Raw genomic sequence first — 19,307 nt, 5'->3', positions numbered from 1 at the left:
CTTAGGTTCGACTGAACTGAAGTGCTCTAATTCTTAAGTCCAACTTGTTGACTTGATTTAGAAGCATACCATTATACTGATAGAGATATTATATACAGTATAGCAATGTAAGGTTGGACCACCAATTAGGATGTTTCAGTAATCTTTGTTGACCAATGAATGCACCCATGGCTCCTTATGATTTGTGGATCGTATTCGGACTATATTCCTAAAGCTGCTTACTGTAATTTGTTGCAGTTTTTTAAAAGCTAAATCTTAAACGATACAGCTCTACCAGTAACTTCAATCTGGCTAACAGTCAGTGACAATGGCTCATCAACTTGCCTTTTGACACCCACATGTGAATCACATCCAGGGCTGTTTGGGGACTAACGGTCTGCTGAATCTGTCAAAGAAAAAATGTATTTTGTGATGAAAATACTCTGAGAGAATAGAAAAAAAGGAAATTGCTAGCACTGAATAATTGCTTTAGCTCCAACAGAAGGAGGAACAGCGCAAAGCAAGCACAATTGTTTCCTTGTTTGATATTTCAAAGGAGACCGCATCCCTTGTTCATGCTTGAATGGATCATTCTTTTTTTTAGAATGTTGTTTAAAATTGACTAATAACATTGTTTTGCCAATATACAGACTGTTACTTTCAGTATTTTAAGGAGGTCTATTTCAAGGTAAAAAAGCTGTTACTTTAAGCTAGTTCCTTACAGTTCTTATAGAGGGGGGCATTTCTTTTCATCCCTGGAGTTGCTCATTAACTTCCAATGTTTAACTCTTTTCCACTTATAAGAGGATCACAATAAATTGTTTTTCTTTTCATTTTCTATTGGAATTGTGTCGCTCCTAAAGTGTAGGAAAATAGCTTGTGCATGTCAAGCTTGGTGAAGGACATACACTATACACTATGCAAGCTTCTCTACATGCTCCTTCAGTGCACCTCAGTCTTGACCTAATAAAACAAGCACGGCTGTAAAATTCAAAATTAGAGCCATCAGTATGATGATGAATGACCATGAAATATATCAACATTATGTAAAGAATAGTATAGAATAAGACACAGCAATGAAATGTTTATCACAATTTAATAAGAGATTCACCAGATATATGGGTAAATTGTGACATGTGACGTATAGTATCCATGTACTTACGTGTAAGTATGTACGACTGCCTTTACTATATCTCCTTTACAGGGGATTTCATCGTCAGCGGAGGATAATTATCAGGACAGCTACTAAGTCCTATGCCTCTGCCTCTAGTTTTACTTGTATTGTTTTACATACAGTCTACCTTGATGTCCAAATGCAATGCATTCTGTGATAAGGCTGTGATTTCTGTATCCGAAGTGAACAGACTGCGCTGGCTTTATAATTGAATTTGCTGCAGTATCTCTCAGATGATCGAAGGCAAGGTAATTGCATCTAAGTAAAATGCTCTTATACAGGCCTGGCACTGCACTCAAAGGCAGCATGAAAAATGGTTTGTAATGGCCATGCTTACACAGGGCTAAAGAAACACACAACATGGCTTCTTTCCTGACATGCCTCAAAATATATGATGGCATAAAAAGTTACGCAGCGAAAAAAAAAAAAAATTAGTAACACATATTAAAAGTACCAATTAAATAATTCAGTCTATCTTCTTCTTTGTTAAGAACCAATTATAACATAAGAACATAAGAAAGTTTACAAACGAGAGGAGGCCATTCAGCCCATCTTGCTCGTCTGGTTGTTAGCAGCTTATTGATCCCAGAATATTATCAAGCAGCTTCTTGAAGGATCCCAGGGTGCCAGCTTCAACAACATTACTGGGGAGTTGGTTCCAGACTCCCACAATTCTCTGTGTAAAAAAGTGCCTCCTATTTTCTGTTCTGAATACCCCTTTATCTAATCTCCATTTGTGACCCCTGGTCCTTGTTTCTTTTTTCAGGTCAAAAAAGTCCCTTGGGTCGACATTGTCAATGCCTTTTAGAATTTGGAATGCTTGAATCAGGTCACAGCGTAGTCTTCTTTGTTCAAGACTGAATAGATTCAATTATTTAGCCTGTCTGCATATGACATGCTTTTTAAACCTGGAATAATTCTGGTCACTCTTCTTTGCACTCTTTCTAGAGCAGCAATATCCTTTTTGTAGCGAGGTGACCAGAACTGAACACAGTATTCTAGATGAGGTCTTACTAATGCATTGTAAAGTTTTAACATTACTTCCCTTGATTTATCCAAGCATTTTGTTGGCCTTTTTCTATAGCTTCCCCACATTGTCTAGATGAAGACATTTCTGAGTCAGCATAAACTCCTAGGTTGTTTTCATAGATTCCTTCTTCAATTTCAGTGTCTCCCATATGGTATTTATAGTGGACATTTTTATTGCCTGCGTGCAGTACCTTACACTTTTCTATATTAAATGTCATTTGCCATGTGTCTGTCCAGTTCTGAATGTTGTCTAGATCATTTTGAATGACCTTTGCTGCTGCAACAGTGTTTGCCACTCCTCTTGTTTTTGTGTTGTCTGCAAATTTAACAAGTTTGCTTACTATACCAGAATCTAAGTCATTAATGTAGATTATTAAGAGCAGAGGACCTAATACTAATCCCTGTGGTACACCACTGGTTACCTCGCTCCATTTTGAGGTTTCTCCTCTAATCAATACTTTCTGTTTTCTACATATTAACCACTCCCTATTCCATGTGCATGCATTTTCTTGAATCCCCACTGCATTCAGTTTGAGAAGTAATCTTTTATGTAATCTTTTATGTCAATGTTGCATCCTCCAAAAAATCAAGGAGGTTAGTTAGACACTATCTCCCTGTCTTAAAACCATGCTGACTGTCTCCCAGCATACTATTACCATATAGGTAATTTTCCATTTTGGATCTTATTATAGTTTCCATAAGTTTATATATAATAGAACTCAGGCTTATTGGTCTGTATTACCTGGTTCGATTTTGTTGATCAGTATTACGTTTGTCGGTACAACCCCTGTCTCAAGAGACTGATCTTGGTTAGCAGTTTGTAAATAACTTCTTTCATTTCTTTGAGTACATTGGGAGGATCTCATCCGGCCCAGGGGATTTGTTTATTTTAAGAGCTCCTAGTCCCTTTAACACTTCTGCCTCGCTTATGCTAAAGTTATGTAAAACTTGATAGGAACAGGTCGACATGTGGGGCATGTTGTCCGTATCCTCCTTTGTAAAAACTTGTGAAAAGTAATCATTTAATATATTTGCTTTTTTTTTTCTTTTCAGCTATGATTTTGCCATTTATATCTCTTTGACATTTTACTTCCTCCTTGAATGTTCTTTATCTGTTATAATATTGGAAAAGCTTTTTGGAATTGGTTTTAGTCCCCTTGGCAATGTTCATTTCTATCTCTCTCTTGGCCTTTCTAACTTCCTTTTTGACTTGTGTTTGTCGTTCCAAGTACTCTTTCTGTGTACTTTGTTCTAGGTCCCTTTTAAATGCTCAGTAAAGTGGCTTTTTATTAAATGATCTATTAAACCATTTTGGTCATTTTGTTTTAGATTTTGCTTTGTCTACTTCTGTGATGTAATTGTTTTGCGCCTCTAGTACTACATTTTTGAAAAATAGCCATTCTTTTTCTGTGGATGTTTTCTCTATTTTACTCCAATCTACTTCTGTTAGTCTCTGTTTCATTCCTTCATAGTTTTCCTTTTTAAAATTGTAAACCTTAACTTTAGTCGTTACTTTTGGGGTTTTAAAAAGCACTTCAACTGAGACCATGTTGTGAACTGAGTTTGCCAATGGTTCTCTGACCTATGTTTTATTTATTCTGTCTTTGTTGTTTGAAAAGACTAAATCAAGGCATGCCCCCCTTCAGTTGGTGCCTTGAGAAATTGCGTTAGGAAGTGGTGTTTTGTCATTTCTACCATTTCAATTTTGTCCGTCGTGCTCCCCACCGGGTTTCCTATTTTATGTGGGGGAAGTTGAAATCCCCCATTAGTATGGCTTCTCTTTTGTTACATGCATTTCTAATGGCATTGTATAACAGATTGCAAGATAGATTGAGCCCATTCGGGCTAATTCTATATTATATGGATTTTCAAGAATCCATTCACCATAGCCTAGACTGCATGGTGACAGGGTCGTTTTTAATATAACATTTAACACATTCCCCATTAAAAATCGCTGTTACGCATGGTTTTAGGAAAGGGAGACTGACTGTCTCACAGGATACTGTTACCATAGAGGTCATTTTCCATTTTGTATAAAATAAAGTATTAACTGAATTTACAGGTTGTCAAACAGTCATCCATTCATAGTATAGACGCAATATAGAACGACTTTTCATTTAGCTAAAAAAAAAACACTTGCGGTTTATTATTGATCATAAAGCAATTAGTTTCTTAATTGATAGCATTGGACACTGGTGAGTCATGTATAAATGACAGAATGTTTCTAAATGTTGACACCTTGTGTTGTAGCTTAGTGAGGATTGAAGTGTGTTTTACTTGTAGATGGTTTCATGCCACAACATAATTATTATAAGAAAATGTATTTTCCTTTTTTTTCAAGTAAACAGGCAATCTTCTGAATATGGTATCTGACAGCAGGGAGTATAGATTTGGTAAATTGGGGCAATAAAAATTGTCATCCAATATACATGAAAAGGCCTACTGCAGCACTTGTGTCTAAAATAGCCATTATTTAAATACCAAATATGTGGCCGTTTTAGACATGGGTGCTGCAGGGATGTTTAGCCTATTTGTCTGTTCCTAATCTCTATGGTAACCTGAGTTTAATGCACTAAGGGCCATTACAGATTCACTAAGTGGTCAATTTACACTTGGCTACCATGGCTTTGCTTGGGGTCAGAAAAACATTATGTCAGAGTAAGAAACATCGAAGAGCCATGTTTGATGGGGATATTTAATTTACAATGTCTGAGGAGAGATGTTTAAAATAATTGTCATGCTAAAATGGAATATACAAACCTAAAGGAATTAATCAAACTACTAGGAATCTTAAACAAAACAACGGTAAGCTCTGTTTAGTTAAACTTTCACACCTACAAATATTCACTTTAAAATAGACATGCTATGAACTTTGCAGCCCCTACAGACAGGTAACATGTTGATTAAATATGGCCTCCGGCTCATTGGCTTATCATTGTTCTTCTGGATTTTACAGAGACCACTGATATTCTAGCTGCTTTTTACAATAAGTACTTATTAATTGCAAGACCTGGTGAGACACATTTTCTTTCAGAAAAAAATAAAACATTGGATAACTCAATCCTGATTCCTGACTCATAATTATACAAAATCAAAAAGCAAATACACCATCGCTGCATTTAGTTTTTACCGAGAGTATGCACTTAATCTGTGTACTTCTGCTGTGCCATGCAAGGCTAATTATATAGAATATGAAATCCTGCTGTTCCAGTTTACTGACTTACTCTGAATGAATCCTAAAACGAAGGTTCAAACTCCCTGGTGAGATACGTAGACTGTGACAGAGCACCAACCTTTCATATTGTTCTGTTCTGCAGTTATTCTTGGCACAGCTAATGAGGCTTAAAAATGTGGCAAATATGCACAAGATGGTCCCTACACTGTTCAGATGTGTCCCTGCAACATGTTCAAAGAAGCAGAACTATTGAGCACGCTGTGTTAAATTAAATGTTTTATATTTGATACATTTGTCACCAGCCTCATCTTGTGGACACATTGCGGTAATACATGAACTGTTTGATTTATTAAAATATCAGTTGCTGTCTGTCTTACAAATAGTGCTGTAAATGTATTCAGAATACTCAAAAATAGCTTGATCTTAACAGTGATCTTTATGTAGCATATTTTTTAATACATTTTTTCTTTTTCCTTATAACTCAGAAATGTGGCTACTCATAATGTGAAGGTAGTGGGCAGATGTTATGTGACATTTTTTAGATGACTCAAAACATTAAAATGCAACTGTGAAAACAATACATTTATTGTAATTGGTTTCATTATTATGTAAAGCAAACCATTACTGAGCATCTACATTCAAGTAATACATATAAAAGCCCATACTATAGTTGTTGTTGTGTTTACCAGCAATGCATTTATAGAAATATAACACTTCCTCACAACAACACCACCTCCCTTAAATCATAGTGATTGGCCTGGATTAGTTTAAGGAACTCCTAGTTGCCTGTTTAGGTTCCATTGCAGTAAAATGATGATACCTATAAATAGCTGACTTAAACTTATATAAGATGGTGCCCAGTGGGACTGAGCTGCTTCAATCCATGGGCGTTCTCTCTGGAGCTGATTAAGGGACCTAATCCTAGAGCAAGAATGGAGCTCCTGAGGGGAAGCTTGTTTCGGATTATCTGTACAAATAGCACAAGAAAACTCTGTTGGGTTCCCTTTCCACCTGAGAAGCTGAACATGTAGCTGCCTGGATGTCTGAGACTTTTGTGCCATTTGTTTTAAAACAAAAATACAAGATTAAGCATAACAATATACATCATTTATATAGGTTTGCAAGATATCTCAATATTTTTCGGAATATTGATGTACTATTGTAACAGATATTTTGGGTCGTACTTTTCTGTGTTTTTTTTCTGATGCCTTTATAGTGAATTGTCCTTATAAAGTTCAATTTAATATTTTTTATTGTCTAAAATGTTGCCTTTGTGGACAAAGTGGGATGTAAACATCCTAACTGTACTCCTAAGACTTAAATAATTACATTGTAATGTATCTGTCCCATTGGGTTTTTACTGTTGAGCCCTTAATAACTAACCAAACTGTATCTTCTCTATAGGTAAAACCCAGATTATGGGGGAGATTAAAATTGCCCTGAAGAAAGAAATGAAGACTGAGGGAGAACAGCTTGTAGTGGAAATTCTTCAATGTAGAAACATCACCTATAAATTTAAATCCCCTGATCATTTACCAGGTAAATCATTAGGCTATTAAATGAAAAAATACCAAGAAAAGTTGTTATTTTTTATTTTAAAAAGGCCAAATGTATATATATATATATATATATATATATATATATATATATATAAAATCTCTTTGTTCCTCTTAAATAGGTCCTTAATCATCATGTATTACTATTTCTACTCTCGTGGATATGTTGCATATTTGGCAGAAATGACTGGTGCACATCCCAAGTGCACCCCCAGTGGTCATTTTTAGACCTTGCTTCAATCTTGCTTAGAGACTCCCTCAAAAATAAACTACTCTGGAGAATTTAAACAGCAACACATAATTCTTAAGGACACATAGAATTGGAAAATAAAAAAAGATACAAATGTATAATGCAAAGTGATATACTGTATTAAATCTGAAACATTTGACAGTTTGGAATTGTTTTTGGTACCCTACATGTATAAACAACAGAGTAGTGCCCCCAGATATACAGTATTGTCCCCCAACATAGTAAAGTACTGTAAATGTACACAATCTAAAATTCATTTTGCAGAGCCAACTTTGCATGCCATTCTTTTTAGAGAACATTTTGATACAACCGCACAACCTAATATGAACAATAACTTAAAAAAAATAATCAATATAATGGTGCAGAACTCAGCCACAGACCTTCATTTTCTTCTCCACTGTTGTTGCAGATTTGTACGTGAAGCTGTACGTCATCAATGTAGCGACGCAGAAGAGAGTGATTAAGAAGAAGACGAGAGTGTGCAGACATGACCGTGAGCCTTCGTTTAACGAGACATTTCGTTTCAGTATGAATCCAGCAGGGCACTCTATCCAGGTAACTGCAACGTTTATCGAGGATATTGCTGCACATACTGTACTTGCTGTAATGTATCCCGCCTGGTCCTAAACAAACTATTTACAGATAACACATTGACTTAAAAAGGAAATATGATAACATTGTTTGAATAAATAAAATCAAAGTTTCTGTTTGTTTAGGAACAGGCAGGATACATTACAGCAGGTCAAGTATCTACAGTAATACTCTTTTGGAGAAAAAAAAAATCCAATGGCACTGTAGGAATAGCAGCTATTCATTTGTAATTCATTATTTTAAAATGTGACCAACATTTTGTAATGTCACAGTTCTGATTTTTAAAAAGGCTTAAAATATGGGTCTGAATTCTTATATTCTTTACCTTCTAAAAAACAGTTTTGCTACCACTTTTATTTAAATAGCAACAGTAGGTTTTTATTTATTTATGTAATACATTGTAATAATTGAGGAAGAAAGCTAATCAGCTTTAAGTAATTTGTGAGGTGGATTAAAACCTGGGTAACAGATGACAGCATTTACCTTACTGTACATAGAAACACTAATTGTGACTGTTTTACATCTACTTAAACTCAGGTTAAGATAATGTTAACCTTGTTCCTTGCAGATGTTTCTGGTTTCGAATGGAGGGAAGTTTGTGAAGAAGACTCTGATTGGAGAGGCCTACATCTGGCTTGACAAAGTGGACCTAAGGAAAAGAGTGGTTAATTGGCACAAACTGTTGGTCAGCTCCACACAAAGCCACCCATAACAACTGTTCAGAGTGGTTACACAACATTTATGTTGTTCCTTAGGAAAGATGATGTCCGGGTTCGTTGGTTTTGTACTGTTAGCTACTAGTAGACCGCCAAAAGGGTGAGGAGAGAAAGTCCCAGTCATACTGAGGCTGCCACACTTCACAGAGGCCAGGTGAAGAAAGAGTTACAGAATATGACACCTTTAAAGTTCAAAAACAGGTACTTTCAAAAAGTAAATGGAACTTAAAATCACATTTAACAGCAGTGACTTACTTAACTAGCAAGGAAGAAATGACTATGGGAAGGTGTTAATCCAGAGAGGCTGGCTGCCATAAAATAGAAGGCAGGTTGGTTCTCTGTGTGGCACAAAGGAGATATTTATTTTATGCAGTATAAACTTGTGCAGGGTATCACAAGACAGAATTTGCACATTGCACTTCTGAATAGTGTGAAGGTGTGTTTCTTGACACCTAGAGCTGTCATTAATGCATTGCACAACGATTAAGACAGGAACAAAGTTTTCAGATGTAGTTTCTTTAGAAGTGGCATTCTAGACTATTACAGTGATATCTGATTTATTGGTGAGGTTTTAATGCATTTTACTAGGACAAGATGTGTTCCAATTGATGTTGACACGTGGAATCAATGTAATTATTTTTGTTTTTTGGTTTTTTTTATATATACTTAATAATTGCAACATAGTGGGCATTTGTTCGAAGAAAAATATTTTCTATTACAGATTTGAATCAATGTTTACTTATGTCTTAAGCATAGGTCAGGTTGTCATTTATTTTTCTCTTTGCTAACACACATTATTAAATGCGTATCACCTCAACGGAGTAGCCCCTCAAATGTCAAACACACTGCATTTTTACATAATACATTCCTGGATGACATCCTCATGTTATTAAGGACTATTCATTCTAAATACAGATGAAGTTTATTTAGTATTCTACAGTATAGATATATGACATAGGAGAATACAGAATCAATGGGTTTCATATGCCAATGAAAACCCTGAACTAGGGTTGGGGGTATACTATACCAGTATTTATGAGTATGTGCACTGTAAAGCAACACCTGAAACATCTGTATATTACAGTACAAAGGCTGCTGTTGTTTATTATTACTTAAAAAACAAAACTGCTTTGACCAGACCCTACTGTATGTTTATTACACTGTAATGTTACACACCTATGGAATATTGCTAGTGAATCAGATGGCTGGAATTTTCCAAGCCATTTTATAATACAAAATGAACAATGCAAAATGAACTTAGTGCTCTTTGTATTGTAAATGAAGAAAGATAGTCACCTATGGTAAAACAAGGTGTTTTGGTATAATGTTTGGGGTTACCATGGTAGATTCTCAACACCTTAAGCAATTTTAAGACCATGCTTATTTATCTGAAGGTTTTTGCTAAAAAAAAAAAAAAAAAAAAAAAAAAAATAGCCTAGAGAACCTCTGCTGCTTTACATAAAAGCTTTGCTACCATTTTATCTCATTGTTCTTTGGAAGTAGGATAGTTATTATTTACATACAGTATAATATACTAGGAAAACAATGGCCTCATAAAAAGTAAAGACATGAGCTTTCCATGATTTACTGACTATGGTCTAGGGTTACAAGAAATAACATACAACCCTGTCAAATATAGTAGAATGCAGAATTTGAAGGACTGTTTGCCATTATTCACTTTAATACTAAAATTGTCAGGCCTGTTGTTTTTAAAGGTGTGAAGCAGCACTAGGGTTGGCAGTGTAAAAAAAAAAAAAAGTATGCCAATGGTTTCCATGGAAATGTCAAAAATGGAATCATCACTGTGTGGTTGAAAAATAATCATCTGTAATTGTCTGCCAGGAATTGGCAGCTTGATACCATCATGCAGCATGCCCCTGACAACAGTGTTTTGCAGTTATAGACAAAGTAGTTTTCTATTATTGTTTCCCAGCCTTACTTGTATAAAATACATTCCTGAATATCGTTGTGAAATGTACACTTATTCTTTCAATGTCATTAAGAAGATGTATCCTACAATTCAGCAGAACTTACATTGTGGTTAAACAGGAGTACTGTGGAACATAGTCTAATTCCAAAGTGCAGGTAGTCCATAGCGGTTGTACTGTAGATGTGATTAGACTACAATTGGTGAATATGTGTTTGTGGTCTGTTTTAGACCAGTTCTGTCCCATTTTGACATTTAAATTCTCCAAGTAGCAGAAGGTATCTCCTGGTATTTCACATCTTCATCCATATAGAGTGTAGTACATGTGCTACTGCTGAAAAACAGTCTCCAAGTTTTTAATTTGCAGTGACTGCTTAACATTTAATGAAGTGGAAGTGGAAGAAATAGATTATAAACTTCTTCGAAACTGACCAATATGTTTCAGTTCTAGATCAATTTTAAAGAGACTGAAAGTCTCTATTATCCTTAGTGAAACTAATTAAATGGGTTGGGATAATTGCCATGACCCTATGATATAAGAGGACAAGACCCAGAATTGCACACTGAATAACAATTTGACTGGCCTTCTGTGGTACAGTGCTATGAGACCTGAGACTTTCAAATCAATATCAATATTAATAAAGTTGTCAGCTATGCTCTTGCAGTTTTAAAAGGCACAGGGTTGGTTTAAAAGTAAAATATGCTTAAAACATATACCAGCCTAATTTTTTGTAACCAAATTCATAGGTTCTGTTGGAGTAATTCTATGCAAAATAGACATTGTGCTTTTATGCATTTTATTAACAAATGAAACATAAGCAAACATTATGTCTGGACAAACTAATCTTATATAGATAATGAACTTACTTTCTGTTTGTATATTATTCTAAAGAATTATTTTTTTTAACCTGCCAGGTTGAAGTTTTAAACGCTGTACATGGAGTTTGTGCACTTTAAATTTAAGTTATACTTTGTATTTTTCATTGTATGTTATTGCATGCAATATATTCTCCATTTCACAAAGGCATTCCTATGTTGCATTTATTTGGTACCAATTGAAGAGGAAGAGTTGATTCTGGAATCATACAGGAAGGGGCATGTTTTAGGGTAACAGCAGCACAAAATATTTGTTTACAAATTGTTCTGACCTATTAATGAGAAGATATGCATACAATGTCTGTAATAATAATGTGGATTTACAGTTGCCATTGTAAGTGGCTTAGTTGCTTTTCAGTACTCAAATTAAGGAGACCACATCCTTCCTCTATGTTCTAAATCTGATTTCTCAGTGCAGTTTTTATTGGCTGCTCATCATTTCATGCAGCATTTTACAGTATTTTTTACAATATTTGTTTCCTAATTATTTATCAGTTGAACATTTCATTCAGAAAACATTAGTGTTACTTTAGAAATGAACAAACTCACAAATACATGTTTATAACAGCCAATACTTACCATACATATTATTTGGGGATAGATAATTGTGTCCACATACAAATTCATTCAAATATTGCTTTTCATTATATATAGAATGATATGGTTGATCTTAAATTTTCATGTGTGCTTCATATTTAGTTTTCATAAGCTCTCTTGTTTTCTGGTGAACTGGAAACCAAGGAGTCTTAAGATTATTGTGAATTGTGAGAATGTGGTTTCTTTATTTATAACCTTGTAAATATATATCATTTTTTCTACCAGAAGAGATTTACATATTTATTACTTTGGTCTGGCATTGAGCATGTGAATGTGAAAAAAATGATTCTCTTTGACTGTATCTGTATAGTTGTCTAGTGATGTGCTCAGGTGAATATTTAATTGGCTGAATAGAGTGTGTGCTGTCAACCTATCAGAATCTGTACAGCAAACCTGAAGTTTTGCTTAATAAAAACACAACAAAATAAAATAAATAAATACAATTAAAAAAATAATAAAAACTTGAGTAGTTCCAGGAGAATTTCAATGTTTTCACATTGGATGTTGCATGTTTTGTTGGTGGTTTGTTAATATAAAAAAAAATGTATACATTTCATTAAAGCAGTATGATAACTGTACAAAGATATGCTTGTAAATCTTGTCTGGGTTTTCAATCTGTGTAAAAAAAAAAAAAAAAAAAAAAAAAGTGGTTTTGTGGTTGTACACAGGATGTATCTTGAGATATTATGCAATTTGTGCTGTACAAAAGGCTGTTCCCTCAGTCTAAATAATAAATATTTAAAAAATGCTTGTGGACATTAGTTTCTTTATTTGAACCATTACACAATCTCTTGTTAAATTTCCTAGTGGACCCTTTTGTTTGTGGTGATGATGATCTTGTAGCCATGCAAAACCATGAAAATAATAAGGACCAAGGCACTTCATTAAATCACAGGAAAAATATATAACTCCTAATAATAAGCTATAGAATTAAGCTAGAATACTTTAACACAGCCCGGTTTGAGCTCTTTTAATTTAGAGGTTGGTAATGAGTTTGAAAAGATTACAAGGATAAATGGTATAGTAGTTATTGGTAATAATATACCATACCGGTAGTCAATATACAACAAGATGTATTTAAACAGCTTTCATATAAAGCTGAGGTCCACTTCTATGTGTAGCCTTGCTTAATACTGTTGAACATTACTATTTCTATAAAAACTCAAGGTTGTTAAATAATCTTGTCAGGAATACAATTAGCACTTTAACATAGATAGTGGGAGGTGTGGTTAGCACTAAATCCCATTGCTGTTAAATTAAGCACATGAACGTTTTGAAACAACATTTTAATACCACAAAATTGGGCAGGTGTTTCAGTATAAAATGTAGAACAAATGTAGTACAACCACAAGTAGCACCAAATGGCAGAACCAGTTCCAGTGGCATATCTGTACAATGCTATACCTAAAATTACAACGTGCAGCTTATTAAAGGGAAGTGCTAAACAAACCAAATGAAAAAACATGTACAAAATGTTAGACGATGACTTGTTTATTGATAGATACATAGACATATATAAATGTTAACAGTTAAAATGCAAGGCTGTAACCAGATATGAGGCACCCGAGGCATGGGCCTCGGTTAAAATTATAACAATCATTAAAAGTCTTTTTCAATGTCTTCAAAATGTGTGATGAAAAGTTCTCCACATTGACATGTGTTGTGCTGTTGGACAATATTTAAATTTTGACTTAGAGTTGTACAGTTATCCCAAATTGGTTAGTGTCGTCAACCAAGAAATGCATAAACCAGCCACTGACACTTTCTTTAACAGCAGTGCATGTCTGCAACAGTTAGTGGGATTGTGAATATATATTTTTGTTTGAATAATTCATTTGATTTGAATTCACTGTTTTTTCATACCAGTAGATGGCAGCATTGGATTTCCAAATCACTCAAGGAGATCGTACTATAATATTGCCCAAAGTGTTCTGAATGTTTAAGCTGCAAGAAATTGTTAAAGGAAGTGTCACATAAACTCATTGTTGATAATATATTATAAAGAATGCACAGAAATAAATCTCAATTACATGCTTATCTTGTCTTGTCAATCATACAGTATACAAATAAGTGTGAAATACTACAGCCCCCACCCACAAAACAGCATATCAAACCTTCTTAACTTGTACAAATAACAAGGGAGCACTTTATGGAAGCAGAAAACAGCAGAACCATGAATGATAGGATGTGACAGCAGATCCTCATAGGACTGTCCCTCTAACAACTAAGTCTGGTCAAGACATCATCATTTGTATTGCATCTTGTTTACTTACTCATTCAAAATGCTCCCAACACCTCAATAACAACATTTCAAAGGAAATAACTTGACAAACGCAGCTGCTGTAACATGGCTGAAAATGTCATTTTTAATTGATTCAGAACAGATGATCACCTTGGTAGAATTCACACAAAACAATCAATAGATAGAAAATGTGTTGGCAACATAGCAGAAGAAGAAGAAGAAGAAGAAAAATAATATCTATTTTTGGTTTAAATAATGCACCTCAATTAGGGTTCCTTACATTAACTGAACAATTGATAAAGGACATATCTTGTTGTGTGGTTCAGGGAGCAAGAGCTAGCCCCCCATTCAAACTATCTGTCAAACTCCCTATTTAAAGTCTAGGTCATGCTCTTATTCCCCGTCTCACTCTTCTTCCCTCCTCCACTATGCTGAAGCTCACTTCCCAACCTCAGAGGGCTGGCTGGGCCTCTCATCCTCTCAAGAATGGTTCTCCACAAGCCAGAGGGGACCGCCTGTCAAAACCTTCTTAACCTTCTTTCTCATTTTCCTTTCCCATGCTCGCGCTCTCCTTTTCAACCATGCTAGTCTCCCCCTCTGGAGAACCAAGCCTGTTTCCCAGCCTTGGAGCTAGGCCAGCCTCCCCCAGGGTGGCTCCGACAGCCAGGGGGAGACCTATGGCCTCCTTGCATGTTTCTTTCTTCTTTCTCCTTCCAGTGTTCCAGTCTCCCCCATCTCGGGAAGTGACGTTCACTAATCAGCCCTCAGCCAAGGCGATCCTCAGCAAGCTTGGGGGACCTCTGGACTTCTCTCCATCTTTTCAATTCCCCTGCTATCCTTTTTTTCTGTTTCCCCTTGGGGGAAGCAAAGTTTGCATCCCAGCCTTGGATTCCCAGCTGCGCTGACCTCACCTAAGCAAGGACAGCTCTCTGTGAGACAAAGGAAGACCCTGACCTCTTTACTAAGTCACAAGCACTCTTCCTCCATGCAGTCCTTGTTCCTGTACAGTGAATTATGAGTTGATGACCATAACATATATAAACAATATGTACACTAGTACTAGAATAAGAATTAGCTATGAAATGTTTAATAAGTGATATATGCAAAAATGTAACTATGACAGAAAGACACCTCAATAGAACTGAAAACTGAATTTCAGCAGTTCTCCTGACATATTACAAAATGCTAGTGTGACTGTCACAAAGACGGCCGGAGTGGGTGGCGTCAGACCAGAAACAGGAACACAAACGACAGAGAGATGGGGTTTTGGTGAGGCTGAACGCGTGATCGCGTTCAGCATTTAATAAACAGAACAGAAAATAAAAGGTTGGAACAGACAAAAACACGGGACACGGCACTACACGCCAAAATAAATAGACATACAAAACGGACTAAACACTTAACAAACGGTGCACGGAGACAAACAAACACGGTGAGTACAAACACTTCTCTTTACGATTTTACTTATTTTAACTCTCCTCTCTCTCTCACCCGTTCTCCTCTTCCGAACACCTCACCCTGAGTGCAAGAAATGTGTGTCTATATATACTATTGTGCTGGGATTCAATTACTAATTAATTATTCACTTGAATCCCAGCACGTGAATTAATTCTGTGCAACCCCGTGCTCACATATTACATTTAACCAGCACGTGAAGTGATTTGTGCTCTCCTCGTGCCTAAATACAAATCTACACTTTCTAAATACACGTGAAACACAGACCCGTTTATATCCCGTGTACCAATCTATACACCGACATTAACACACGCACGCATACATACACAGAACACACAAATGCACACAGGGGCGGGGCACTTTGCCACATATACCCCCCCTTGTGCGCAGCACACATGGCCTCAACGGCCACCTCCCCCCTTAAAAACCCAGCAGTCCAGAACAAAGTCTCGGGCTGGGAAGGGAGGCTTCAGTGGGCCCTTGGCTGGCAATGCTGTCAGCACCCCTGCCGGTAGTGGCACGGCTGACAGCCTGTTGGTCCCGTCCTGCAGCGAAAAAGCTGCGGGGGCAGGTGGTCCCCCGACCTCCCCCTTCTTCGTAGCCGGCAGCTCCCTCCTGTGGGGCTCCGGCCACAAGAACTCCTGCAGCGAAACTGCTGCTGGGGAAAGTGGTCTCCAGACCTCGTCCCCCTTCTTCGTGGCCGGCAGCTCCCCTTTCTGGGGCTCCGGCCACCATACTCCCTGCGGAGGTACGGGCAGCAGAGGCAGCTCCTGCTCCTCTGCTCTGGGCGGTGGTGGAGGCAGAGACAGCTCCAGCTCCTCTGCTCCTTGCGGTGGTGGTGGCGGAGGCAGAGGCAGCTCCTGCTCCTCTGCTCCTTGCGGTGGTGGTGGCGGAGGCAGAGGCAGCTCCTGCTCCTCTGCTCCTGGAGGTGGTGGAGGCAGAGGCAGCTCCTGCTCCTCTGCTCCTTGCGGTGGTGGTGGCGGAGGCAGAGGCAGCTCCTGCTCCTCTGCTCCTTGCGGTGGTGGTGGCGGAGGCAGAGGCAGCTCCTGCTCCTCTGCTCCTGGAGGTGGTGGAGGCAGAGGCAGCTCCTGCTCCTCTGCTCTTGGAGGTGGTGGAGGCAGAGGCAGCTCCTGCTCCTCTGCTCCTGGCGGTGCTGGCTCCCTCTGCTGTGGCGGCTGGGCATGTGCACGCCGTGCTGCCTTCAGCAGCATAGCGAGAGGCTGCTGGGGGACACCAGCATCCTGCCCTTCTCCCCCCCAAAAATTTTCAGGGGGTTGAGCCTGTAACTCCTCCCCTTCTGGCTCTTGGGGCTGAACCAGCAGGCATTTTCCCTCTGCTGGTGGCTTGGGTCCCAGGGCTGTGGAAGCCCCGACTTGCCTCCCTTTGGGCTGTGGACGCCCCGACTCCTCCCTTTTGGGCTGTGGACGCCCCGACTCCTCCCTGTTGGGCTGTGGACGCCCCGACTCCTCCCTGTTGGGCTGTGGACGCCCCGGCTCCTCCCTGTTGGGCTGTGGACGCCCCGGCTCCTCCCTGTTGGGCTGTGGACGCCCCGGCTCCTCCCTGTTGGGCTGTGGACGTTCGGGCTCCCCCCACTCAGGCGTAGGACGTTCGGGCTCCTCCCACTCAGGCGTAGGACGTTCGGGCTCCTCCCACTCAGGCGTAGGACGTTCGGGCTCCTCCCACTCAGGCGTAGGACGTTCGGGCTCCTCCCACTCAGGCGTAGGACGTTCGGGCTCCTCCCACTCAGGCGTAGGACGTTCGGGCTCCTCCCACTCAGGCGTAGGACATTCGGGCTCCTTCCGCTTGGGCTCCTCCCATTTGGGCTGTGGATGCTCAGGCTCCTCCCATTTGGGCTGTGGAGGCAAAACCAGCAGGCATTCACCCTCTGCTGGTGGAGATGGGGACAGCAGGTACTCCTCTGCTGGTGGTCCTGCTACCTGGGCTGCTGTTCCGTTTATGGTTGCCTCCAGGTAGCTGAGGACAAACTCCACACCTTCCTCCAAGGTGTTTGGGGTGTGTTCCTGCTGATAGGCCTCCCATCTCTCACTGTCCATCATCCACAGGGCCTGGACGACTATGGGCAGAGACTGGGCCTCCAGCCCAGCATTCTCCAGCATCCAGTCCCGCACTTTGATGGCGTCTTCTGCCATTTTTTTTTTTCTTTTTTTTTAAATCCAAACTGCGGTTCCTGCTCTGGCCTGAGTCCTGGAGGCGCTGTCGATCCCACGCAGGACACCACGTGTCACAAAGACGGCCGGAGTGGGTGGCGTCAGACCAGAAACAGGAACACAAACGACAGAGAGATGGGGTTTTGGTGAGGCTGAACGCGTGATCGCGTTCAGCATTTAATAAACAGAACAGAAAATAAAAGGTTGGAACAGACAAAAACACGGGACACGGCACTACACGCCAAAATAAATAGACATACAAAACGGACTAAACACTTAACAAACGGTGCACGGAGACAAACAAACACGGTGAGTACAAACACTTCTCTTTACGATTTTACTTATTTTAACTCCTCTCTCTCTCTCTCTCTCTCTCTCTCTCTCTCTCTCTCTCTCTCTCTCTCTCTCTCTCTCTCTCTCTCTCTCTCTCTCCCGTTCTCCCGTTCTCCTCTTCCGAACACCTCACCCTGAGTGCAAGAAATGTGTGTCTATATATACTATAATTAATTCTGTGCAACCCCGTGCTCACATATTACATTTAACCAGCACGTGAAGTGATTTGTGCTCTCCTCGTGCCTAAATACAAATCTACACTTTCTAAATACACGTGAAACACAGACCCGTTTATATCCCGTGTACCAATCTATACACCGACATTAACACACGCACGCATACATACATACACAGAACACACAAATGCACACAGGGGCGGGGCACTTTGCCACAGTGACATACTGCTGGATGGATGTACGGACAGACCAACACCCCCATATATACCCAGAATATGATATCACTGAAATCGTATGCTAAATATTGTAATGTTTATAGCAGGTTTCATTACAATTGGATACGGCTTTATCCAGATATGCAAAATGTGTGAGGTGTGACATACTGTACGTATGACCGCAGGGGATAATAATTCTGAAAAAGTCAACATTCCCTGACTAAAGCAGCTGTTGAGAACATCACATTTTAAACATGTTCCATCCTCTACTAAGCAGTTAACAATCAATGAAGAAGAAATACAAGCGATGGTTTGTTTTGTCCTACAACAGCTTTTAAATTATAGTCTAATGAGACTGTCTTGTTTCTGCTCCAGAGAGTGAATATATGTTTTTGTTTTTTTTTTTCTTAAACATCAGCAATGATATGGCACTTGAACAGAGGGATATCAGGATATAAGATTTCCACATTTTCATGGGCATTGCCATACACACCAACAATACTGTGGTTGTGATTGTAATGTATTCTTGTATTTTAGAATGTTCTTGCAATTTAATAAACTTTAATAATTATTTTGATTTTTTTTTTTTTTTTTAGAAAGCTAGTGGTAAGCCTGGCTCTCCTCGACAACTTAGAAATGTGGACTCTTTTAGCATAGTGATCGATGGGCTTGAAGTTAAATCTAGTTTGCAGGTGTCTCCGAGGCTGCTATTAGCAGGCTACAATATATTCAGAACTCCGCTGCTCGCATTTTAACTGGCACTAAACTGGGTGCCCATATTACACCGGTTCTTGCTTCTTTGGTTGCCGGTTGAGAGCTTTGATTTTAAAATACTGTTGTTAACCTAT

At 38.7% G+C, this 19,307-nt stretch overlaps 1 protein-coding gene across 7 annotated transcripts in view; it reads left to right on the top strand.

The window, feature by feature from the left end:
* The window catches only part of LOC117414616 (protein piccolo), a 111,543-nt gene extending 98,925 nt beyond the window's left edge, over positions 1 to 12,618 (top strand). For all 7 annotated transcript variants that reach the window (XM_059027361.1, XM_059027359.1, XM_059027363.1 and 4 more), the window contains 3 exons: positions 6,762 to 6,896; positions 7,573 to 7,718; positions 8,323 to 12,618. In XM_059027361.1, the coding sequence (XP_058883344.1) occupies positions 6,762 to 6,896; positions 7,573 to 7,718; positions 8,323 to 8,466 (425 nt within the window). In that variant the 3' untranslated portion in view covers positions 8,467 to 12,618. The remainder of the gene's footprint in view (positions 1 to 6,761; positions 6,897 to 7,572; positions 7,719 to 8,322) is intronic.
* Positions 12,619 to 19,307: the final 6,689 nt, after the last annotated feature.

Source organism: Acipenser ruthenus, chromosome 7, assembly GCF_902713425.1.
Source record: "Acipenser ruthenus chromosome 7, fAciRut3.2 maternal haplotype, whole genome shotgun sequence".
In the NCBI taxonomy this organism is placed as follows: Eukaryota; Metazoa; Chordata; class Actinopteri; order Acipenseriformes; family Acipenseridae; genus Acipenser; species Acipenser ruthenus.
The sequence above is the reverse complement of the archived record's forward strand: the minus strand, read 5'-3'. Positions and strand labels throughout refer to the sequence as shown.